This window comes from Strongylocentrotus purpuratus, unplaced genomic scaffold (genome assembly GCF_000002235.5).
Source record: "Strongylocentrotus purpuratus isolate Spur 01 unplaced genomic scaffold, Spur_5.0 spur5_contig_837, whole genome shotgun sequence".
Lineage (NCBI taxonomy): Eukaryota > Metazoa > Echinodermata > Echinoidea > Camarodonta > Strongylocentrotidae > Strongylocentrotus > Strongylocentrotus purpuratus.
The window spans coordinates 962,325-988,515 of NW_022145543.1; the positions used below are offsets into that span (position 1 = coordinate 962,325).

Genomic DNA, 26,191 nt, shown 5'->3' on the forward strand with positions numbered 1-26,191 from the left:
GGAAAGTAAACCAATTCACCTATATTTACACTTAAGAAAAAATATGGTCTATATTCATTTTAAGATTTGTGAGAACACAGTGCAAACATATTTCAACTTACAAAGGGTACAAAATCAATCCTGATGGGGTTTTAAGCACAATATATGAATCTAATTGTGAGATACTATAAGACCTTAAATTATATCAACAATAAAAGTGAGTGGACGTACATCGAAGAGCTCTGGGGGAAATTAAAGAAAAAGTTGCTCTTGTACGCATTACATTAATTAGGAGCACTTGTTATGGAGTAATTAGGGAAAAGGATGCCTATTGTTATCGGAAAGAAAAGTAGTAAAGGGCAATTATCATTAACAGAGGTAAAAATGGGGCACGTCTTGCACAGAAAAGGGGCATTCACCAGAGATGGAAAAGCATGTGTCAAAATAAAAAAAGGGCACTTATTGCAAAAGGAAAAGGGGATCGAACTGGTCAAAGTAAAAAGGGCGCTTATAAGATTTGGATAGGGGCAATAATCAGAGGTGAAGGATCGAGGCACTTAAGATGTAGGGGCATTTACCATGACAGAAGAAAAGGGGCACTTATAAGAATGGAATAGGACACTTAATTATTGCAGAGGAAAAGGCTGGCAATTCTTGAAGGAAAAGGGGCACCTTTTAAAGTATAATTGGGCTAATTATGAGAAGGGGGAAATAACTCTTTTTTTTAAAAAGAAAGAAATTGGGGGCACTTATAAGAAGGAAAAGGGAACAGAGGTAAAAGGGGGCACTTATAGGGGGAAGGAGCACTTCTTACAAAGAAAACGGGGTACCTCTCAGACTTAAATAAGGGCAATCATCAGAGGCAAAGTTGGCATGCACTTATAAGAATGTGGTATATAGAAAGAAAAAGGGGCACTCCATGTTCCTATTATATGGGGGATTCCTGATCCTAGTAAAAAGGGGCACTTTTGGCGTACGTATTAAATTTACAATATGCCTAACCCTTCCCCTATAATTAAACTTAGAAATTAAAAGGAAAAGAAGGGTTCCTAATTAATTCCCTAACCATTCATCCACTCGGGCGCCGAGCTGAGACCAGCAATATGAAATCAGCCTTTTTCACAAAGCTTTTTCGGATAGATCTACTCACTAGGCCTACTACTATACCAAATTACCCGTAGGCTAGATAGGCGCCACACATAGGTGCATTAATATCCTGGCTGTGTATTAAAAGCTGTGCTATTGATTCTCAACATTTCAAACACCACTGTATAAAACTCAACTAATTTCACTAAAAATCGGTACTTTAGTGACAATTTATGACATCTAAATACCATTAAAATACAATTTTTTTAACTTTCTGATGTTAGAAAGAATAATTTTATCATTCAAATTGTGAGTCCACTGTCAAACTTGCCGATGAGTCGCATCGGTATAATTGTGAGCATCTGTGTGTTATGAGTGTAGGCTATTGACTATTCATGTTTCAATGCTGCCTAACACCTAATGCAGTGCTAAAGGTTATTGACTCTCTATGCTTTGCTAGAGTGGAGAGGTGCTAGCACGGAATTGCACGCGACAGAAACTCTAGAGGATCAAGGATGGCCGTGCAAATGAAGTAGCTGAACGGTGGACGTCACGCCAAGGGCATGGTTTATAGGGTAAAATATGCTTACTCATTAATGATATCATTTATTGTCATTTTAATCATACAAATTCATGTTTGTTAATCAGAGAACCGGATTTTTTCAGTTCAGTCCCATTTACTTAGTATTGTGTATCTAGTGTGTAGCGACAAAACTGCAACTCAATAAATAATAGATGATTGCCAACTTGATTTGTACTTTACGATAACAGTGATTATTTAAGTATACAAAAGAGCATGCACGGAGTTTGCTGAATTAGAAAACTCTGTACGTGCGAGCTTTTTAAAACTAATTGTTATTGTATTTGTAAAGCCTAAGGAAGCATCGAATTTGCAAAAACAATTTTTTTTTTTAAGTGTGTGTAGATGCACCGCACCGTCACCATGTATCTTTGCCTTTGGATGGGAGTGTCACAGATTTCAGCAACGATCAGTGACATACACTCTGGCGTCTTTTTGCACTAAACTAATTGTTAATTTTGTATCAAATTGGCAACGCAAAATCAGCCATTTTCGCATTATTTTCCATAGACCCTACTCCTTATCAGCTGGCCTAGCCTGTAAATGGATAATGCCCGGTAATTTATGTTGTTTAGGTTGAATGTATACATTGCAGCATGGGTGTCGATACTTACGTAATACCTATTCATCAGGGGGGATGAATGAATAGATCATCCCCCCCTGATGAATAGGTATCAGTTACGGATCGACACCCATGCATTGCAGCCTTACACAAATTATTTTGATTACTTGGTATACTCCAAGATCCACCACACGTCAGACTAGACCTCAAAACATGTGGTCGGTGTATGCATGCTGGCAGGTCGTATTTGGTACGTGTGGCTAGTATAAACACAGTACAATAATTTTCCCTTCACATATGGGCTTTTATTTGTTTTTTATTTTGGTTTCAATTTGCATACAGATATAAGTAAGTGATTAGACCAAAGACTTTAGCCATGGCCTCCCTAGGACGCCACATGATGCGAACTTGCATGAAGCTTGGGACAACACCTACAAGAAACCTCCCTCTACAGTTTGTGCAAAGACATTTCCCTAAACATTATCAGGTAAGACCCTTCAATTGATGTTAAAGTTCTAAGCTCAAATTTTAAAGTCACTGATTTTCACTTTTTTAATTTTAGAAATTACATAAAATACCTGAAATAGAAAATCTGAAACAAACACATTTGTATAATTATTATACCACAAGGGGACCAGAAAGATCATACAAATTTAGAAAAACTTGGAAAATGAAATTAAAGATGTTTAAAGTAATTCTTTATCACAATTATTTCTGAAATATAAGTCTTAGATCTTGTTTGAAATTTACTTCAAAATATGGCTCAGACTGCACCAGACGGCAGCTAAGAATCCTAGAGTATCTAGGGTTCACAATAAGGGCCCTAAAGCCCAGCAGCAAAGGGTGTTGTGCTTTGCGCACATCAGTTCATAATATCATACTACCCAATCTAGCAGCAATAATGATGATGCCTGCAGCAATGGGTAGGCGAAAATTTTACAGGTAAAAAAACTTTTTGATTGTGAAACTGAAAATTAAATCTATCAGTTCATACTCCTTCCAAGCTGCAAATGTAGAATGATTATTTTTTTATTTGCGGACCGACCGGCATAATCCAACAGAAAATATTAATGATGCCTAAGATTTCTGTTATACTTTTGAAACTTTAGGCTACGCCATCATTTCATACCTGTGCCAGATGCCTGAGAGATTCGGACATCCCTGCAGGATCAGGCATCTCCAGAGTAGAGAGGAATTCCATGGTCCTCTCCAAGACTCTCTTTGAGGAGGCCACGCACGATTCACCAAATAAAGGTGCTTTCAAGGAGGTCGTCACGACCTTCACGGAGATGGACAAGAGGCGCAGGGGCCACGTGCAGTTCATCGAGACCGCCCTGAGGTACATGAAGGCCTTTGGTGTGGAGAAGGATGTGGAAGCGTATAACATGTTGCTTGATGTCTTCCCCAAAGGGAAGTACGTTGCTAAGAATGCTTACCAGTCCATGTTCAATCACTTCCCCGAGCAGCAGGTGTGTGGCATCAAGGTTCTACAGCAGATGGAAGACAATGGTAAGTCTGATGAGTCTCGAGTTACCTCCAAGATACCAATGTGCATTGCCCCTTCAATATTTCAAGGCAAAGTGTTTCAGGGATCTAACTATCCCTAGGATATGTCTCTGCATTTTGCTATGGTGCTGTTCCGTTATGCTTCTCTTAATATGACTAAGCGAAGTCTGCTTTGGTTTGCCTTTCGCTATCAATTAATGTGTGAAGGCATTTGTTCCCCAACGACTGGTTAAAGTGAGTTGCCCAGTAGGTAATTAACCTGTTGCTTGAGGAAAAAAATTATATACCAGGTATATTTGCAATTTTTCAAACAATGTAGTATTATTCTGAGCAATATCTTATTTTTCAAATGAATAAGAAAACTATAGGGTTAGACTTCCCATTCCCATTTTACTATATATGTAAATATAAGAATTTAGTTCCAAACACAATCTTGCACATTTCTTAGGAACATGTTCTTGGTTTTTGTCAGTAAAAACCTTGTCATTCTTTTTCTTATTCATGTAATTGATTCTTCCTCTTGTTTCCTGTAACAAGGTTACGATCTTTCTCGTCCATAAATCACCATCATCATTCTCCATTTTCTAAAAAAAAAATGATTTAAATTGTATCCACTTTTGTTTCCAATGAAAAGCTGTCTTACCAAACAATAATACCAAGGAAATCCTACTCGCAATCTTTGGTCGGAATGCCCATCCGATCAAGAAGTACCAGCGTCTGATGTACTGGTTCCCCAAGTTTCGCAACATCAATCCTTTCCCTCTACCCAAGGAAATGCCAAGCGACCCCATCAAACTCAGCGAGATTGGACTCAAGAGAATATCAGAATATGAAGCAGAGTTCACTGTTTATAGTGTAAGTGACAAGAGTTTATCCTCGCCCCTCTCACAGGGGCGTATCCAGGATTTTGCAAAAGAGGGAGCACAATATTGCTAAACTTTGCTGACAAGTGAGATTGTGAGAAGAAAAAAAAGAAGAAAAAAAAGGGGTTATCACATTAAAAAAATAATGTAATCACATAAAGAGGGGGGGGGGGGGGGGGGAGTGGAGAGTACTTTTTGTACTTGTGTACTATAATGTAAATAAATTGGTGTCAAACAATAGGGGCAAGGCCCAGTTGTACCATCCTAATGGAGTTCATTTGTTTGGAAGGTATTCAAAGTCCTCTTTGAAATCTGGCACTATTAACATAAGCTAGATCACCCTTTACAGTGAAACCTGTTTGAAAATTCCGCTCAAGGGAGACAAAAAACATGGTCTTCATTGGCAGGTGGTCTTTATGAACGTATCCTTTATTACATCGTTTTGTAGTAAGGACCAATTTTTAAATAAAACCAAAAGAAAACGGTATTTAAAGTCAGGTGGCGCATAAGCAGGTTAAATTGTAAATAGACACTGAAAACTTTTCTCAAAATAATGAAATTATGGGTGACACGACATTTGCTCCTGCGACAATTGCTCCGGGCTTTATTTCGTCTAAGATGTAGGGTTAGGGTTAGGGTTTCAATAGGGTTTTATGTTAGGTTTAGGGTTAGGTTTAGGGTAGGGTATAGTGTTGAATCCAGGGTTGAAGTTAGCCATTCGATTAGTGTATGAAATTTACAGCGGAGCAATTGTCGCCGGAGCAAATGTCATGGAATCAAATTATGTTGATAATTATGGAATATTGTAAACTGCATTTTGTATGCAATGCGAGTATGCTAAACGAGTGATGAATAAAGGTATTTATTTAGACCCAATAGTCGCTCTCCTCAAATGATTATAATTTTCCATTTTAGAACAAATTTATGCCCAAGCCAATCACATGAGAAGACTTTCAAAATAGTTTCCTAAAAGTGATTTATTGTTCATTCATTCATTTTAGGTCGACAGGTCCAGTGAGACATCAGTAATGGTCCAAGACCAGGACTATTCAGACCTTCAAGGCCGGGACTACATTGCCAGTGTGCAGAGTCCAGAGCAGAAAGAGGACCTGTCCCAGCACCAAATCTTCAGACCGCTCTATGTGGAAGGACCATACACTCTGTGGCTCAAGACAACCGTTCAGTCTTACTATGTATTGAGAACAGACCCATTGGAGTTACAGGAGCCCCTTATGTATGAAAGAGGTATGAACATAATCAATTGTAATTACATTAGTAAAGCACTTCCACCTTATGTTTGGAATGCTCCCCAGGGAGTGGAAAATGTGCATACATTGTGTTGCGGGTAAGCCTGAATCCGATGACCGGGGATATAATATGTGCTGCGCCTAGAAACAAAGTATTAGGTGCATTATAAATGTGAGCTATTATTATTACAATTATGTTACCCCTATCATTAGATTCAATTGCTATTCTGCACATTCAGTGCTCACCCCCCTACTCCCTTGCGCAGCCTTCTTGCCAGTCGGGTTTCACAGATGGGCAAATGCTATACAAGTGTATGTAACGTATGCACCCTGCCAGATACACACTTATATACCTGTACAGAGAGAAGCCATGAAGATGCCTTGCATAAGGACATGGGTGCAATGCCAGTGACCGAATCCACAATTTAGCATTTACATGTACGACACCTCTAACAATATTGAGATAATTGATACCGATCAGAATAAATGTTGTGTGCCCAAGATAGTTTGTTTACTTGCTAGTTAATGTTTATTCTCTTAATCTCTATATCCTGTTCTTATATATATCAAGAAAGAGGGCTTTCCATATATTTCACACATGTTAATAAATAAACATTGAATAAGGATATTGTTTGTTTGTACACCTTCTTTCCAATCCAATCCAATCCATAAGATATTTAATATAGCGCCTTTTCCTTGCAGTTACAAAGCGCTACACACACGCTCCACAATGTTTGGGCCACTTAAAAACATGCTTTGTATTGTCTTGTAGAGGATAGAATGCAAACCAGATGGACATTTTTAAATCAAACATACCATGTCAAGGTTGCATTAATTTTGTCTTCAAAATATAATGCAATTATCTAAAATGCATCTCAGCTAGAACTTCTGTCCTAGGTTTTTTTTTTCTTTCTGCCTTCCTCTCCTTCAGGTCAACTTCCCCCAGCACCCACAGAAGGTAACGTCTACGCCATGTGTATGGCCAGCGATGGTGACCGAGGGATGTTAAATGAATGGATCAATAGACTACAGGATGAGAACCCTCACCTAGCCAGGCTCACCGTCATCTTCAATCTATTCGACAAGAAAGGCGATGGCCAGGAGACGCAGGTCCATCATATAGGGGAGGGAACAAAGATGCTGGGGAGTTGATGATAATTAATTTGCATAGATGCCTATATTGTGTTAATACTATACATACTTATACTGAATTGAATTGGCATAATGGCTTCTTCATCCTATTCAACAAGAGAGGCGATGGCCAGGAAACAAAAGTGCTTCGTTTGGGGGAGGGAACCAAAACGATTAGAAGTTGAGGATGATTAATTTGCATAGAAGCATAATACAGTGAATAGAATTGGCAAAGTTTCTTCTTCATCCTATTCACCCAAACAGGGGATTTCCAGGAAGCGAAGGTGCATCATAAAGGGGAAGGAACAAAGATGCTTGAAAGTTGATGATCATTACTTGGCATGGATGCACACACTGTGTTAATGATATGTATCTTAATACTGCAATGGACAAAACTGACCGATTAAACTTCAATATGTGAAACAGGAATCCCAAGTCTATCTCAATGAGACAAAGATGTAAGGGAGTTGGTGATAATTGATTTGCATAAATGTATACGTTATGTTTATTGTTATACAGTCAAACCCGTCTTTAACAACCGCCCAAGGTAAACACAAAAAGTGGTCTTTGTAGACATGGCGTCTTTGAAGACAGGTTTCTTTATTTTGTGTTTCAATGTTAAACCATTTTCAAGGGAAACAAAAAATGTGGTCTTTGTAGACAGATGGTCACCAAAGCAGGTTTGACTGTACTTCATGCATCAGGGCACATTTGTACACAGAATAGGCCCATCAAATATCTCCTTTGCTGATAATAACAATCTGCAAAAACTAGCCATGTTTAAAAGTGACTATATTGGTCAGTTTGGGCAAAAATGACCAAAATGTTGTGTGAGCAGGGTCAATAATACTGATATTTTGGGAATCAGTGCAAAACTTTTACCCCGGATAAGCTATTTGAACCTAACCCACCACAAATTCTGATAAATACCCCCATCTCCTAACATTGTCACAGCTGATGTTTGTATCAACTTTTTCCCATGATGCCTCACATGAAATCAACAAAACACTGGTGTCGCTACATGGCTCTGTGGATTGCAATCCACCGTATTGAATCAGCAAAATTGCATTATATGTCTTCCAAGAGGAAAGGCAAAGGCTAAGAAATACACATCCATCATGTAGGGGAAGGTTCAAAGACTTGCGAAATTTGATCATGGAGATTTGCAATTTTGCATAGATGTATCTTTTGTGTTAAAATCATTATTGTAAAACACTATATTGCATTTGATGAAATTTCCATCATTTTCATCCATTTTTGCCTTGGTCAAGAAAAGTTGATGTAAGTTTGTAATACATTTGTATGACAAATTGACTGATATGTATACTAAGGTGAGGCAATTTTAATTGATATACAGTGGAAACTTGTTATAACGATGTCCTTGGGACAAAGGAAATTACCTTGTTATATCAGGGTAAACGAACAAAAAAATATAAAGAGCTGGGACCAGAAAAATCCACTTGTTATAACAGATACCTGGTTATATCAGAGCTGTTTATAATGAGGTTCCACTGTATAGTCTATTTAGAGCCAGAAGTTGTTAACTCATATCATTTTACACAGAGCTAATGCTATACTGACTCCAAACAGATAACTGCTTTCTTATGTTGCATATTGATATTTGTTTTATATTTTGGGGTCTGGACTTAGACTTTGGGTGCCTCGTCTGTCCCTTGCTGTATGAGACCATATGGGAATAGACCAATTGGGTAAGAGACTAATTGGCTGTAGACCAAACGGCAATAAATCGTAAACATCAGAATATTATGACATGTTCGAGGACACACATGTTTGTGGGAATATGACGTCCCGAGGGCGATCTGGACATTTACGTCATAACCAAAGACCTGCTCTTTTTCTGTGCAAATAGAGCAACTAAATACAGTACCACTATTTGAAAGAGGCCTCAAATTATAAATAATGTATAGGGTTCTCCTGCGAGTGGTTGTCAACTTAAAAGTGAAGGTACAGTTTGTATGAATGTCCTCGATACCCCCACACCCCCAAGCATCATTATGTAATTTGCATACTTAAGTTTGAAAGAATCCAAAATTTTACTCATGATACTGTATATAACTGTACAATGTATTGTTTTATTTGTGATAAATGATTAAATTCTTTGAATATATCACACTCGATAGCTGTTTTCGTTTCTCATTCAATTTTCAGTTTGTATTGATGTGTGACTTTCATGTGTCTTTGATTTGTTTTGTATCAATTCACTTAATTTATCATTCTTGTACTAAATTTTGATATCTTTCTTCTCCCAAATGATTTTTATTTTTCTTAAAACTAGAAATGCAGAAACTATTTAATTTAAAAAAAAAGACCATATCAAAAATGTAGACAGTATCTTTACTGCTCTTCTACACATTTCCTCAAACTTAACAAAATCAGGGACCACCTATAGCCTTTAATCACGCTGGCTTTGTATCTCTTTGTTGATTCCATCTGTTTGCAGATAGTTAACACATGCGTGTCATGCATTTCAAGGATCAACCATTGGATTGACAGAGCTGCAAAGCCGCTTTGATTAAAGGCTAGGGATCACTGCAGATCCAAAAGACAAAAATATAATAAAAACAAAAACAACAGGAAAGAATAAAACAGAACAAAACAAAGACTCGCACAAAAAAAAGAAACCTTACAATAGAAAGAAAAAACGAGAAGAAAGCAATGTAAAAACAAAAGATTGCACATATTGATTCAATGATAACACTCTTTAAAGAAACGGTGTGCAAAAGGGTTATAATGTTGGCTTATCAGTAAATTATATATATATATATAGGCACCTCTAAATAATGCAGTAATATTACTCTTTTATATATAATGTTATGCATAGGCCTATTTGTGCAGGGTGAGGGAGGGGGAGGAATTAGCCCCAGGTGAATTTATTATACCAGATAATTCTATTATTTAATCAATTTGAAATTATTGCCTCTGAAAAAGAAAAAACGACAGAAAGGGTGGGGGGGGGGGGGGTCGGACCCCTGGTAACCATTTCCCCGCCCCTGGATCCGCCCCTGGAAATAACAATGAGTCGTTCACTCATATCACGTGATGTGTGATAAAAAAATTTCACTTACATTACAGTTATTGCTGTAGAAAAGGCCATTTCGACCTGAATCAAGACACAGCCAAAATGGCTGTTTTTGTTTTGTTGGTGTGTATTCTCCTACCTCTGGTTTCAGCCCAACCACCTCATGACAAGCGAAATGTTCTCCTTATAATAGGTAAGTTGAATTAGATGAGATTAAATTTGACTTTCACTTTTCAGTTTCGCACTGCGCTGGTGACTGGAGCTGGAGGCGGAGTTCGTGTACGCCTGAGATAGGGGGCTATAGCGACGGTTGTTCCGCTGCAACTACCGTACTGGCTCCAGCTCCACGGACCGCCGCGCTCAGCTCTTGCAAAGGTTGACAAGTGTCAGTTTTATTGAAGAATAGATCTAGAGTCTACCCCATTCCAGACAGTTATTTATGTCTACTTGATACTTCCCTTCAGGCTTCATGCTTGGTAAATGTTTGGTGTTTTTGTTTGTTTTGGTGCTTGAAATTTGATGATTGATAATTTATAGGGTCTACCGGTAATCACCAAGTCCAAGCCTGCAATCTACATAACTTACTTAGTTGACATCCATTTGATTGAGCTGTGGCTGTTTAAATTAGAGAGCTTTTTTATTTAACTAAGTAAGTTGTAACCCTGGTAAACTTGTATTAGATAAACAAAACCTCAAATGTGTGTGTGTAATCACTAATCGCCCATTCCCGCACACAAGGAACATTGCAAACTGCCTTCAAAATTCACTGCATGATTCTTCTTCAAAGAAGTTCTTAATTCTTCTGCTTGTAGTTTGAAATCGGTCTAGAATTTTTTTTAAAATGGCACTTTGTTACTGCAGAGATGGCGATTTGCCTACCTTATTATGTGTTGCTGTAGACCGAATTTTTCTGTCTCTTTCGTTCGTTAGCCTCTGATTTGGGTAAGGTCGGCTCTCTCTTTAGAGACAGAACAGCCCTATACGCTGTAGTGGACGCGCGTTTGTGTAAAGAAATGTTACACAAAACTTGGCCAAACTTAATCCCTAATTTTGATATTTTACCGGATGCGTATCCGATGCATTTAAAGTCCTAAATTAGCTAAATGCTTAACTACTTCGGTTCCACGTACCAACTTGACTATTTGAATCCGTTTAATGGTCCCTTTTCAGGAAATTATGGGTCAAGATCGACATCCATGAAGAAAATCTTGCAGCCGGGTTGCGTATGACGTCATCTAAATCTCATTCCTTCTAGTCTACACCGAAGGCAAAATGATTATAACGTAAAAACTGTGCACGAGCTACGAGTTCGTAATGACATGCACAGTTTTTTCGTTTTTCGTCTTTACCTTTAATGATATTTTCTGCTATTTTTGGTAGTTGATCAGAATTATTTCTTAGCTTTGTATAACAATTTGGAGAGAGGGAATAATCTCAGAGGACACTTCAAAGGCAACACACAACCTATTGAGCATAAATCACTCATAATTATGTTCCTCTTTTACATTCTTTAATGTTTCATTTTGTTTTCATGCTTCTCTCTCTCTCCCATTTCTTCACAAAATCCACTGCATAGCTGACGATGTTGGGTTTGAAACATCCGTCTACAACCACACTGCCTGCAAAATGCCCAATTTGGCGCGGCTTGCTCAGCAGAGCGTGACTGTGCGTAATGCATACACCTCGGTCAGCAGTTGCTCACCGAGTCGTTCTGTGATCCTGACGGGTATGCCGCAGCACCAGAACGGGATGTACGGACTGCACCACCAGGAGAATCACTTCATGTCGTTTGATACGGTGAAGAGTCTGCCCCTCCTCCTAAAGCCATATGGCATCCATACAGGTTAGTCCCTGAGTTGGCATCTGAATTAGAAATTATTGTTAACAGACATTTTAGCAGCAGTCTTTCTTGTATCCCTTGCGGAGGTGTAGTGGTCTAGTCCTTCTTTGACTTGACTTCAGTTGACTTGACATTCAGTAGCTTGAGAGTTTTAAACTTTGTTTATGAAACCCAAAGCAGTTTAGAGGATTTTTTCCTGAATTAATCAGCTTACCCTCCTCAAATAAGCAACAATCAATCTTATTTTCCATTCCTCATACTTTAAAGAAGAAAACAAATATTCATTGAATTAATCAATGTGAAAGTGAATTGCAAAATTTATCTGGAAAAAAATGCATATTTGTACATGAAAATATTGATTCATATTTTCCACCATTTTGCCAATTTAGAGACTTTAAAGATTATTTACAATTACAGCATTCTCATTCGAGAACCACACAATATACTGGAATGTATTGGAAATAGACTTGAAATTTTCTGTGATTTTAGCTCTTTAGTTCTGCTTGTGTGTAATGTGTAATTCCTAGCATTCTGGATCAAAAACTTCACTAAAGTTAGACTCTGCACTGCTGTATGTTAAACAATGTCATTATTTGATGGGATTTTCTGCCCTTGGCATGGCCATGGAAGGGCATAACATCTGCTAAGTAAATCAAGTAAATCCTCTCTATTGTTTTCCCAACTTTTGCAGGTATGATCGGCAAGAAGCATGTTGGACCAAAGTATGTCTACAAGTTTGACTTTGAAAGGGATAGTGACACCCTCAACATGCTACAGTGTGCAAGGAACATCACCCAGATGAAACTATATGTCAGAGAGTTCTTTGCGCAGCAGAACAACACAACGTAAGTTTAATATAGTAGCATACATAATAGCTTAAGAACCCATCAAACTATATGTGTGCTGACAGTTTTGTGTCCTACAAGTGATTGAGGTGTAAAATATATTTGCCCTAAAAATGGGTGGTTTTAAGAAAATTGTGAAGAAATGTTCGTCACTCCTGCTATAAATAAACCACTGAAAGTGAAAAGCTTGTTGAGCTCTTTTGTTTGATACCAAATTTATCACAGTGGCTCACATATTTCTGGAGTTATTGCAAATTGTAATGATTTTTGGGTTGCGAAGATTTTCCACGGAATTGCCCAACTGTCATTCAGAATTTCAGATGCACTGTAAACTAGAAGGTGCCAAACATTTTCTTCCAAATTTCATGCCAAAAGATACATTGCATTATCGAAAATCTGAATTTTTTTGCCATATACCAAAGTTTCTCCCCATGAAAATTGATATTGTTTTAACAATCACAAAAGTGACACAAGATCTTTAATAATCAAATTAATTAATCGATATATTCATCTATTTTAACGATCAACTTTCAGCCCTTTCATGCTTTACATGGGTTTCAATGATGCCCATCGATGCGGGGGCCAGTACGGCGAGTTCTGTGAGAAATTTGGCAATGGCGAGAAGGGCATGGGGATCATTGATGACTGGAAGCCAGTCTACTATGACCCCAAAGATGTAGAGGTCCCATACTTTCTGCCTGATACCTTGACAACGAGAATCGACATCACCAAGCAGTATACATCACTCAGTAGACTGGATGCAGGTACAGCTCTTTTTAGACATGTAGCTTAGCGGAATGCAGGGGCACGAAAAGACGCTTCCGAAAGGCAAAGTGCATACAATACAAAGTGATGTTTGTTGAGTATTTTCATGTATCAGGCATAAACGTTTATTTCTATTCTGTATTTCCATCTTTCCTAAGCGCATAGAGACTTTTCTTTGTGTAAGTGATATGCGCTATACAAGTAACGTTTATTATTATTATTATTATTATTACAAGTTTGTTGATTTTGAAATATCTGAATAAAAGTATAGCTATCATTAAGCCTGATTGAGATAGTATATGCATTTACCGTCTCTGTATCCTAACAATGTGGTTGTACCTTCGTTATGCTAAAATTGTGATTTTCAACAATTATGCATTTTGCGTTCTTGACTCTTTTACGGCCACAACATTTTTCGCTGAGCTACCTCAGCCTCTTAACTCTAAACGAAAGGCTTATAGCAATAACTAATAACTAAGTGGATACATAATGTATGGATAACCATAATGATTAAAGTAGTTTGACCTCACTGATTTTAGCACCCTAAAATCTTTGGTTTTCTCAAGGTGGATATTGCCTCCATCCCTTCTGCCACTGACATCACATGGAAGGAGTACTCATTGGGGTCAATACATACCTACATACAGCAATGGATTCCAATTCATTTTAAACATACTAGTAAACAACATGGGAGTGATTTGGGAACAATTTATCCCTTTTATAGTTATCTTCATTGTTATTGAATAGGCCGGACTACCTTTTAAAGACTTTAAAGACCCCAACAAGACTTTGATCGGGTGATGGCCCCTTCGTGACCATCTCCCAACACAGCAAGATCTCAAATTTTTCTTTAGAATCCTGCACATCTTTTGAAAATTGAGCATACCATTTTTCAGATACCCGTAAATCTCCGTGTATAAGGCGCACCTGTGTATAAGGCGCACTCCTATTTTGGGGGCAAAAAATTTTTTTGTTGTTGTTGTTTTGTTGCCGAAAACCCATGTGGGGAAGGACCTTCATTTAACATCGAGGTGCAGTTGAAGGCGCTGATTTGTGCTTGTGAACTTGTCACAAATAATAGTAACAATGTCGTTTTTAGAAGAATGTGTAAGATCATTAATATAAATTAAAAACAATAGAGTACCTAGGATAGAATCTTGTGGTACACCATTTGTTATAGAAAAAAAATTTGAGGAATTATTATAAACTACAGTCAACACACTGATTACTGAGCTGGGAGACATTGCCAGGCATAGCACCATAAATCAAAACTATAAAAAAAAAGTGCGCCTTATACGGTAAACATTTCTACAATATATAATAATCGATATATATTTAGACATGTTTTGCAGTAATCAAGTATTTCCAAGAGCTTTACTTATATCCAGATGGTGATTTTTAACTTCCTATTGAGGGAAGTGTTTCACACTCTATTGATGTTTGATGGTTAAATATAGATAACTATATAGTGATTAATTGTTCCCAAATCACTCTCCTGTTATTTACTTTAATGCAGTCAAATAGTGTAACAGGATTTGTGACGATGCACTATTCATTCATGACAAATATCTAATTTGTAACTTTTTCTTTTTTCCTGTCAGGTATTAGCATGCTGCTGGCTGAATTAGAGCGTGTCGGTCATCTCAACGATACTCTTATCGTCTATACAGCTGATAATGGTATCCCATTCCCCAATGCTAAGACCAACCTGTTTGAACCAGGGATGGGGGAACCTATGCTTATATCTAACCCCTTTGACAAGCATCGCTGGGGACAGGTAGGTCTGCATGCATTAGTTATATTGCAATTTTGAATACTTAAAGGGATAGATGAGTTCTGTTTTCAGACCGCAAATCCCTTCAAAGTGCATGATTATTGCTCTTATTCTTATCTATGACATTTCTAGTGCCCTTTTAGAACCCGAAAAATTGCTATGAAGGTAATTTTAGACCCAAAAATGTGTGAAATTTAGCCAATACGATCATACCAATTCAGCTCCACTTTAAAAAAACTATGGTGACCGTTAATTAATTATTTAATTAAAATAACAATTCGGCTGGTTTTGCGTACCGATAATATATCCAACACGTAAATGCCAACAAAAAAGCCAACATCAGCATTGGCTGAAATACGACGTAAAAGGCGCAATTTCGTTTTTTCAACGGCCTTTTCAAATTATCAAATATTTGTGGTGGTACACAAGTATTAGAACTCATTATATTTATGGATATTTCAGCTGTCTTTAAATCAATTTTGATTAAAAAAAGATGATTTTGTCATTTAAATTGTATGTACCTTCAAATTTGACACTCAGTTTTTCATTATTTTTGTTTTAAATGATTATTTCATTATCTCACAAAAAAATTATTATGTGTAGTGCCCTCTAATTGCTTGAATAGCTTGGAAGCACATTAATGACATTTGTGCTTCAAGTGGAAATTATGTTACACTGGAAACCTGTTTTAGGGAGAACAGTGAGTCCATGAAAATTACGTTGTGGTATCAGGTATCCAGTTTTATCCCTAAGATAAACCTCAACCCTCAACTTCTTTGATTGAAAGCTAAATGAATGAACTACTGCATACCATTACCATGACCACGACATGATCAAGATTAAGATCAAGCCTATAAACAATGATAGTAAAATGTTTGTATGTTTTCAATCTCAGGTGAGCGATGCCATGACGAGTACAATGGATATCGTACCTACAGTATTGGACTGGTTTGGTATACCTATGCCTGGTGAGGAGGAGGACGAGACCACAAAGCCAATCCCCAAGACCAAAGAGTTTCCCACTCCTGATGAGACGATTAAGCAACCCAGCGCCGCATTGACCGGTCATTCGATGGTGCCTATCACTGAGAGCGAGCCAGGCACAGGCTGGGACCATGTCTACGCCAGCCACAACTTCCACGAGGTCACCATGTACTATCCCATGCGTGTCCTGCGCAACCGTCGCTACCGCCTCATCCACAACCTCAACAACCGGGCCCCGTACCCCTTGGCTACCGACCTCTATGCCTGCCCGACCTTCCTGGAGATCCTCAACAACACCGTCAGCGGGAAGCCCACCAACTGGTTCAAGACGCTGGAAGACTACTACTACCGTGACGAGTGGGAACTCTACGACCTGCAGAACGACCCCCATGAGCTGATTAACCTGGCTGATGACCCTGATCATCAGGAAGTCAGGCAGAATATGACCACTCAGCTGCATTCTTGGATGATGGAGACCGCAGACACCTGGCATTGCTACCCTCATGGGGTGCGGTTTGGACCTGATAATGGGTGTGGTCCCATGTACAATGAACCCACTCAGCAAGGAAGCCCTGAGATTAATATCATTCACTGATCAAAAGATCGGGAATGAAATGCTTTCATGCTATTAGACCAGGCCTTCTCAACTGGCGGCGCGCGTGCCACTTGTGGCGCTTGCGCTCAGTCAGAGTGGCGCGCGGCTGTTCCAAAAAATTAATAAAAAATAAATAGATATTAAAAATTGAAAACTAAAGCAAAAAAAAAATTAAAAATTATATTTTAAAAATAAAAAAACTCAGCTGTAACAGCGATAAGTTGAGCCCAATATGTAAGCTAGCCATTTTGTTTGATTGATTTTCACTTCATTTTGACATTTTCCGTGTTTATTGCACCAAAATAACTACATTTAAATTAACTTCCAGTGTGGATTTTTGCCAGGAATTGTACTAATTATTTCACATCAATATGAAATTATGATTGATGTTTTATGGAACAAAAAGGTATTAAAATTGCCATATCTGGGCCCTAAAATCCACTAGCTTCCGGGGGCTTCGCCCCCTGGACCCCACCCGGTATCGGCTCAGTCGCTCGGTCCATCAAACATACTGGTTGGCACTTCAACCTCAATAAATGTTTGTTTTGGCGCTTCTAATAAACTAGTTGAGAAGGCCTGTATTAGACTAACCTGAAATATATATCTATTTCTCTCTCTCTCTCTCTCTCTCTCTCTCTCTCTACTTCTCCCTCTCTTCAACCCTCTCTCTCTCCATCTCCCTCTCTTCCACTCTCTCTCTCTCTCTCTCTCTCTCTCTCTCTCTCTCTCTCTCTCTCTCTATGGAGATAGGTTCCTGTGGTTGATTACTCATGATACTAAGAAGAGATTGATAGATATGACCATGGCATATAAATGTATAGTGAGGTATTCCTAATTGAGAAAATAATTTAGTTTTTCTTTGTTAGGAATTATTAATGTTTTCATTAAAAAAAACTGTCGTTAAAATGTTCTCTTTTCCGTTAAGTTAATGTGTATGTAATTGTTTAACCCTACCTGAGATGCATCCAATGTAATTCAAATCTTGGTCCTGGGTTTTATGTAACATCTTTATTATTATTTTATATGTTTTTTCTTGAATAAAGATGAATAAACAACAATGTACATGTATATCAAAAATGAATATCTACTTATATTGAAATACAGATACATGTAACTTGCAAATCTGAATTCAAGTCTCATGGGATAATTGCGGTAAGGTAGAGGGATTTTTTTTCTTCAATATTCCATACAACAATTTCTAACATGGTAACCCCTCCCCCCCCCCCCCCCTCCCATGAAATAGAGGAAGAACAACAATGGAGAAAGCAATAACTGTCTAGGATGAATATTGTTATTAATATATATATGATGCATGTACATGTAGAGGTGTCGTGATTGAGTGGATAAATCACTGAACTGTAAGGTCTGCAGTTCGAATCCTGCTGCGGTACTAATGTCCTTTGGCGAGATATTGATCTACATTTGCCACACTCAACCCAGGTGATGTAAATGGGTACCCGGCAGGAATTCATTCCTAGAAATGCTAGAGCGCCGTAATGGTGAAGTCATTATATCGCTATATGAGAATTGTATAACTGTACTATAAGTGATAACCTTTTTCCCTTCTCGTCTATTAAATTGTTAGATGCTGCTTATAAGTAATAATAATAATAATGGTGATGTAGATATCATGGTGCAACCGCAAACCTACTGTATATTAAAATTAAAATTTTATAGGAACAAACAATGCATGAATAAATGTATAGGGAAATGGATGTTTGAGCATCTTATCATACAACAAATTCATAAAGAATCAGGGTCCAGTTCTCATTTGAATGTCGTATTGTACGGAATGTAATGACTGGGCGGGGCTTGTGGTGAGCGTGCACTGAGGATTGGCCAGTTGTTTTGTCAACTCTGACCTCTTCAAACCAAAGAGTAAATATAAGATGATGTTATGTAGTGTGTAGTCCTCTTTCACTTTACAACGACTCTTTATACGCTTCTTTATGAGAGTTTCATATAAATTTCATCTATCTTGAACATAATAATATTTTACAGTACTAATTTTAAAGGATTGTGTAAGAATCATGGATGAATTTATTGAAATCTGTTGCCTGATATGTCTGATTTTTTCCATTCCTGTTCTTCGAGTAACTAGAGCCCACCAATATCATACATTTCATATCGATAATTTTTTTACAATCGTTTCAACAAATTTATCTCTATATAGTCTATGTATCTGTTTTAGAAATTCTCAGGCGATAATTGATTAAAAGATATATTTTGATATTCTGATCGAAGCTATTTTGTCTTCATTATGTTTGTAGTTATGCTTTTAGAATCCTTGTGTCAAATTGTGACAATCATTATGTATGTTCTGAATGTTCTGATATTTAGACATTGGGATGTGTTATGCCTATTAAACATGATGCATGACCATATAAACATAAGGGGAAGGGGGAGGGGGGGGGGGGTAGCCCCCATGTTCTGTTACAAAAGGGCATCCACACTATATGTGTGTACTAATGTGATTTTTTTGTGTCACCAAGCCCCCCCCCCCCCCTTCCCTCAGTCTGGCTATGCCAGTGTGTGTGAGTACCTGGTGATTCTGTGCTATCACTTAAAATGATATTGACTTAGATAAGATAGTTTGAACATCTAAATTAATATTCTCTGTACTATATTTGTATTTATTTATTTAATTTCCAGGAAAATTTCATCTAGAACAAAAATGTTCAAAGCCCCAAAAACTGGTAAGAAATACCACAGATTATATGCCTAGTGACTAGGATTAGATTCTCTCTCCTCATTAGTAGGTGGTTTACAAACATATATAAATGAACATTTGAAGTACAGGGGGGGGTGTTTCATAAAGAATTGATGTCTAGACAATAGTAGACATGAACCCCAAAGTCTCTCTTAAGTGTCCTACTTATGAGCCTCTTTATGAAACACCCCCATGACTGTGCCTATATTAAAACCACCTTAAATGACTCGCGCGCACATTTACAATTTTATCACGCATATTAACCATGAAGCTTAGTTAATTTAAAGAGAAAAGAAGAGAGCCAGATGAATAAAGAGAGAGGCGTTAAGGAAGAGGAAAGAGAGAAAGTAAGAGAGAGAGAGGGGGGGGGGAGAAGTTAGAGGACAGGGAAGTATAGTGAGAAGGCATGAAAAATGTTACATTTACATCATTAAATTGCAGTGAAGGTATATGTTCTTTTGTCTACCACAGCAATTGTTGAGGGTAGAATGAGGAACTGTATATTTTGTCCTCTTTCTTTGTCCGTCATATTCATATAGTGAAGACCACATGTATACCACAGGCACAGGCAGTCTCCCCCCCCCCCCCCCCCCGCCGATACAAATTAAGAAAGAAGATCAATCAAAAGGTATAGAGCTTTTAATTAGTTTGTACAATTTACCAATTTAAATCGATTTGTTATATGCTTTATAATGATAGAGTGGCACTAGTAGGGAAAGGGGTGACTGCATGGAGGGTAGCCCAGGGGACGGGGAGGGGGGGGGGGGGTAAAGTACATTTTCATAACGAAATAATATTCTTAACCATAATAAGGTGGTAATTCTGCATGTTACTCACTTGTTTGCTCCCTCGCAAAGTTTGGAAATGAAAAGTTTTAGGCAGGACTTATAATCGGCCGCCCCCCCCCCCCCCCCATGAAGTAATTGTGCCCCGGCTATGTCTAAGGTAAAGCAAAAGAATAACACACGCTTGACATGCGAAGACGGGAAAGGATAATGAGGAGAAGAAGGAGTAACACGTAATAGGGAGGAAGAGAGACAATAAGGAGCGGGGTGGAAAAAGAAGAAGGATAGGCCTACACGTCACAGAAACGAAAGTTAGCGACGAAAGTTTATGAGCGCCCTCTATCAACATTTTTGTTTGACAGTCATCACGAAAATTGTTCGGGTGGCATCATTATTTTCCGAAGTTTTGCTGATATTAGTGGATTTTACAACAAAATAGGCGGAATATAAATTTGCAACTGGAAAATATCAATTATACAGCTCGGATACGAGGAGATCGTTGTGTATTCCATTGATTTACCGAGTTTTTGCACGACAAGCTGTGCTACACCGAGTTTGAACCTCAGCGGGCATTCGAGAACAACATAGCGGGTGCCTGTCCGTGTGTGCATCGTCTCGCAGCCGATGAGTAATTGCGTGAACACTACAGAGATTCCATCGCTCCGCTGAAAGTCGACCCCTGATGAAACTATGGCGCTGGCAAATAGAGATAGAGATGGTGAGTCATAGTGACGAATACCCCCACTATCCCTTTAGAACCTGATGCATGCACCTTAGATTTATCAACAGGCAATTTTAAACCCATTTATTGCTTGCTCCTGTTTTTATTCCCAAAATTGGGCCAACCTGTTTCTGACCTGAGTCTGAGATTCTGACACAAATGAAGTCAATCTTGTGAATCTAGATACTTTAAATGTAATTTGATTAGATCTAGGATCTATTTTCATCTTGTTCATCTGAAGATGTATTTGTGTCAACATTGGCTTGGTCAATGACCCTGTTATTGTATTACTCATGGATGATAAAATGATAAATGTATTTAATAAGTGTCTTGCCCACTGTTTTGTTTTGACCAAGCTACTTGTTGTTAGACTGTTAAACCATATTATTAATACCAGTTGTCGAAATGTAAATTGAACACTTGGAGCTCACAATGTCAATGCATTAGAAAAGGGTATTATTTCATCTTGTGTGTAAAATGAATAGAGGAAAATGAATTAGATATACTGTAAATACTTTGTCATTAAAGGTAATACAAAGTTTTGGGAAATTTTGAAAATTGGGTGGATGGTGATTCTTTGCAATTTTGATATTTTTGGATGCCCCTGTAGATGTTTTATAAGCACTAGAAAATTCAGCCCCTAAAACACTTCTGCTTTTGAGAAAAATAAAATATAAAAATTTACTGGTGCTCCCGGTAAATTTTGATAAATTTCAAATAGCGCCTACAGCAGTACACTGGTAGCTGCGACCATGAAAATCTCAGAATATGTAGTTGTGATATATTATTTCCAAATGTGATTAGCTAATCAGTTGATTTTAGTCAAGCAACATTGTTATATAGCTTAATTGATATCTTGACCTTGAGAGGGAGCTATACAACATAAAGAGTTTATTATTTATAATTTCATAACTTTAGACTCGATTTCAACCGCGACAAAGATCACTGAGTATTGTCGGATCGCATATGCTTCCAATATGTTCATTTTAACCAAATTCATGACCCCATACCAAAACTTTGTATTACCTCTAAGTTATTTTATAGACTAATATGGATATACATACATGATGTACCTGTACTAGTGTAGGCTTTATTAATATTATTGCGAACACAATTGCATAGGAAGTTTTAGTTTTTCAGCATCAGCATTAGTATACAGAAATGTTTTTTGTAATTGTTCTTGGTATTGTTTTTGTTCTTGGTATTGTTTTTGATCTTGTTATTGTTTTGTTTTGGTACTTGTACACCAACACTACAGTTGTATTGGGTATAGGCCTACCTGGATATTATCACTGCAGCTTATGGTATTTCGTAGAAAACTTATTTTTCTCCTATTTCCTAATGAAGAAAAAAAGACAAAAACAAAATCACAAACAAAAAATGTCTTACAAATACATCATCATCATCATTCATCATCATCATCATCATCTATACGGGAGTGTAGGATATCCTGTACATGTAGGTCTCCCGGTCAGATCACTTGGTACATTTAAAGGTCTATAAATCAGTGCATGCGTGGATGTCAGACTACATGTACAGTATGCTATACAACAAAGTGTTTGTCTGACCATACATAGTTATTATCGTTGTAATACAATAATATGAAGGAGAGAAACAGAGAGGGAGAGACAAGACAGAAATGATGGGGAGATTATATGTACAGTGTATACTACAGTACAATGATATTGAGGGAAAGGCGTGTCTAGAGGAAGAAGAGATTGTAAATTACTGTACATAATGTATGAAGTGATTTGATTGATTCAACCACTAACCATCTATTTTATGCTAACTGAGTACCTGATACATTCTAAATTATGAGGTGATAGATAGTTTTCGTTAGTGGGAGGAAAGACTAGGGTATTTAGAGGGGAATCGAAGGAAGGGGACGGAAGTAGGGTAAGTAGGGAAAGAGGGTTAGAGGGTTAGAGGGAGGGAGACAGTGAGAGACTGAGAGAGAAAGAGAGAGAGACCGAGAGAGAGAAGAGGGATAAGAAATTAAGAATACGTACAGTACATACAAATACATTGTGATATTACATGTATATACCAGGAGTGACTCTCAGCAAATGAATATACTGTAAGACTGTACAATATGGATATAAATGCATTTAATGACTACAAAAAATACATAATTCAAATTTATATGAAATAAAAATTCAATGGGGAAAATCAATATAGAATCGTACAACGAATGAACGAAGGCCATACTTAAGGAGTCAATAACATACATGTACATGCCAACTGTTCAGATTAAAGAGGAACATTCCTCTTTTTGGGAGAAGATAATTATCATTTTAATGCAGGTGTTCCTCTTCCTGTACAAATTTGTCTGTACTCTGTAGTATTGAATAGGAGAGTTAGGATTGTTCCTCTTTTTTTTGAAAATAGCATAATTTGTACAGATTTCTGATTTTCAAATGTTGGCATGTATGCAATAACAATGAAAATGTAACAGCATGAATAGTGAGTGGATTTTCGGCAATTATTGCAAAAACATTACATGTACAAGAGATGCATGATATTGAAATGAAAAGAGATATCGCAAAGTACATGTAATGTAGATGTAGTATTGAAACAATCATACAGTTACAGTGTATAGCCTCATAGGCATGATGCGGATGCGGATGATGAATCGTAACCAAAAAGGCGAAAATTTACATTGATGGTCATAAAGTGCGGTTTTATTTTATATACAGATACATGCGTTCATGTAGGCTTCTCAGTCCCTAAAGGCAACCATGTATAGTCATTGTACCAGTACCAAAGTTTGCGATGAGTGCTTACCTCCTCACCTGTCGCCCCCTCTCTTTCTCATCTTCCCATTCCAATGAACTTGAAAATAGTCTACCGGTACTCGAGCATGAATTTTGTGAAACCACAAAAATTATTTTATGATCTTTGTTCTTTTAAAACTTAATTTTCACTACATTGTACATGTACAACTAATGTACACATAGTATGCAGTTTGCATTCTGACTATTGAAATAAAACTATCTATTTGTAACAGATGAATGAAATTCAAATTGCATCAAGGCAATTCACAAAGACGTACAGACGGTACAGTACATTGTACGTACAGTATGTGCATTACATTTGCTTGCATTGAAAAACGGTCTATTGCTGTTTGCCTGAGATGGATTTAAGGCATGTGCTTGTCCTCCCATACATTTGGATTGTATGAATTATTAAATTATTATCTGTGTCATGCTCTGGACAGGAGAAATCAAAACAGGAAACAGAGAATGTCACATTTTGAATTCAATATTATATCAAATTCAATCTACATGTACATCACTTTAAAATTTAAAAATGTAGCATTTTATGATTCACAATAGAGAACAGTGATAACATCCCCCCCCCCCCCCCCAATTGAAGGGCACACACGTTTGCCAAGATAATATTTTTGTAATGACAAAGAGAACAGGTGTAAAGTGAAAACAAAGTGAAATACAATGTACTGTACATGTACATGTATACTTCATGTCACCAAAACTGGAGTACACCTGCATTTAAATGATTTACAACAGATGCATGAACATGGAGGTGGATACCCTGTACATTTACATGTACAATACCACGTACATGTACGTTGTATATTTTGTTTGAGGGAATTCTTCAAATACTGTTGAATTCCCCCATGTCATGAGGCTATAGAGATTGATTGCAAAATGCAAATAGACTACTTTTCCAAGATATGTGTGTACATGTATAATGTGTACCATAGGCTTTAATATTAGGATACAATGTACATGTATGCCTTCTGATACAATGCTTTATAGGAATTGATTTATATAAGGTGATTCAATGCATTACATGTTGGTCCTCTGAGACGTGATATATTTATCCATGTCTCCATACATGTTAAAAGTGTTGTTTCATCTATAAATGACAAATCTCTTGATATGATTATTTTATTTATTTATTTATTTATTTATTTATTTATTTATTTATTTATATGCATGTTCACAATTTCACAATTCATTGAAGTTAACGTCACATGAAAAATTAATATAAGATGACAAATCATTTTCAATTTTACAATACATTTGAATTAACTTCACGTGAAAAAGAATATAACATTGTTTTATCAAAGACAAGTTGCAACTTATATACAGTTTGAAGAATGAACACACAAAGGTGATGAAACATAAGCAAATAGAGCTTGAATCGTTACAACACCTTTCAAATATATAATATATGACAAATAAAATTCCTAAAGTTTTGTAGTGAACATGCAACTTTTAATTATGATTAATCACTAATGGCAGTGGAGCCATGAAGCACCTAGCACCATTATTCAATCAGTGGTCACACATGTATGAATACATGTAAGGAGATTCTTCAGTTTTTTCATGAAAAATGTTGGAAAAAGTCCAATATGTTATTGTTTGTCATTCGGGGAAACTTTGCATGGAATCACCTGATATCTTTTGCATTGAAAAGTGCCATAACATCCATTGACCTTAATATAATCAGGTCAGATGACTCATAGTCATAATTCTCAGTTTTGCCCTGGGTACGATCTCACTCACTCACCTGTAGATCTTTCAGTGTTCCTGAGTGTGCTTCATTAATTCAGATGAAAACATTTAGATAAATGGATATTAAAATAATTGCAATAATATCGAAAAACATTGTTTACATGTAACTCCTTGATTAAATTTGATTTTGATCTACAACCTGTACATTCTGATTGATTTTTTAGTCTGCATTGATTGATTGGAATGACTATAGAAGTGAATTTCAAGGCTCCATGAGATGAACCCCTACCCTTTCCATAAATAATCAAAATGTTCAGGCCTACATTGTACATGTAGACATGTTTTCTATTCTAATATTGTTCATGTTCAAAAACAAAAATGTGCACTCTTCATACAGTAGTTTCATTTTGTTTACATTTAGGTTAATACCATAATATTCACAAATAGAAATGCAGAGAAAGGTGAAATCATACATGTATATTGCACAATGGACTGTACACAAACATGTATGTGTATTTGTGGAAAGCTACACTGTACATGTACACAAGCCGTCCAGAAAACCCTGTAGGTTTAAGGTGACTGTACTTTATACAGAATACAAAACTATTGTAACTGTATGATAACACATGTTGATAAGGCCTATAGTAATTAACATGAAGGTATGATTTTACATACAGTAGTGTTCTGTACAAGGCTT

At 37.1% G+C, this 26,191-nt stretch overlaps 3 protein-coding genes across 3 annotated transcripts in view; all 3 read left to right on the forward strand.

The window, feature by feature from the left end:
- Positions 1 to 2,530: 2,530 nt before the first annotated feature.
- Positions 2,531 to 7,553, forward strand: LOC589716 (evolutionarily conserved signaling intermediate in Toll pathway, mitochondrial). The gene is made up of 5 exons (XM_011675472.2): positions 2,531 to 2,694; positions 3,317 to 3,716; positions 4,348 to 4,568; positions 5,578 to 5,821; positions 6,755 to 7,553. The coding sequence occupies exons 1-5, from the start codon at positions 2,584 to 2,586 to the stop codon at positions 6,973 to 6,975; spliced, it is 1,197 nt and encodes a 398-aa protein (XP_011673774.1). The 5' UTR covers positions 2,531 to 2,583; the 3' UTR covers positions 6,976 to 7,553.
- Positions 7,554 to 10,021: 2,468 nt separating this feature from the next.
- Positions 10,022 to 17,227, forward strand: LOC589739 (N-sulphoglucosamine sulphohydrolase). The gene is made up of 6 exons (XM_789374.4): positions 10,022 to 10,187; positions 11,571 to 11,837; positions 12,526 to 12,679; positions 13,214 to 13,443; positions 15,046 to 15,221; positions 16,114 to 17,227. Exons 1-6 carry the CDS (start codon positions 10,097 to 10,099, stop codon positions 16,795 to 16,797), a joined length of 1,602 nt encoding a protein of 533 aa, XP_794467.1. The 5' UTR covers positions 10,022 to 10,096; the 3' UTR covers positions 16,798 to 17,227.
- A 3,403-nt stretch (positions 17,228 to 20,630) lies between these two features.
- LOC589763 (dual specificity mitogen-activated protein kinase kinase 4) overlaps positions 20,631 to 26,191 on the forward strand; it is a 29,415-nt gene continuing 23,854 nt past the window's right edge. Inside the window, exon 1 of the mRNA XM_789397.5 lies at positions 20,631 to 21,010. Coding sequence (XP_794490.3) covers positions 20,983 to 21,010 — 28 coding nt within the window. The 5' untranslated portion in view covers positions 20,631 to 20,982. The remainder of the gene's footprint in view (positions 21,011 to 26,191) is intronic.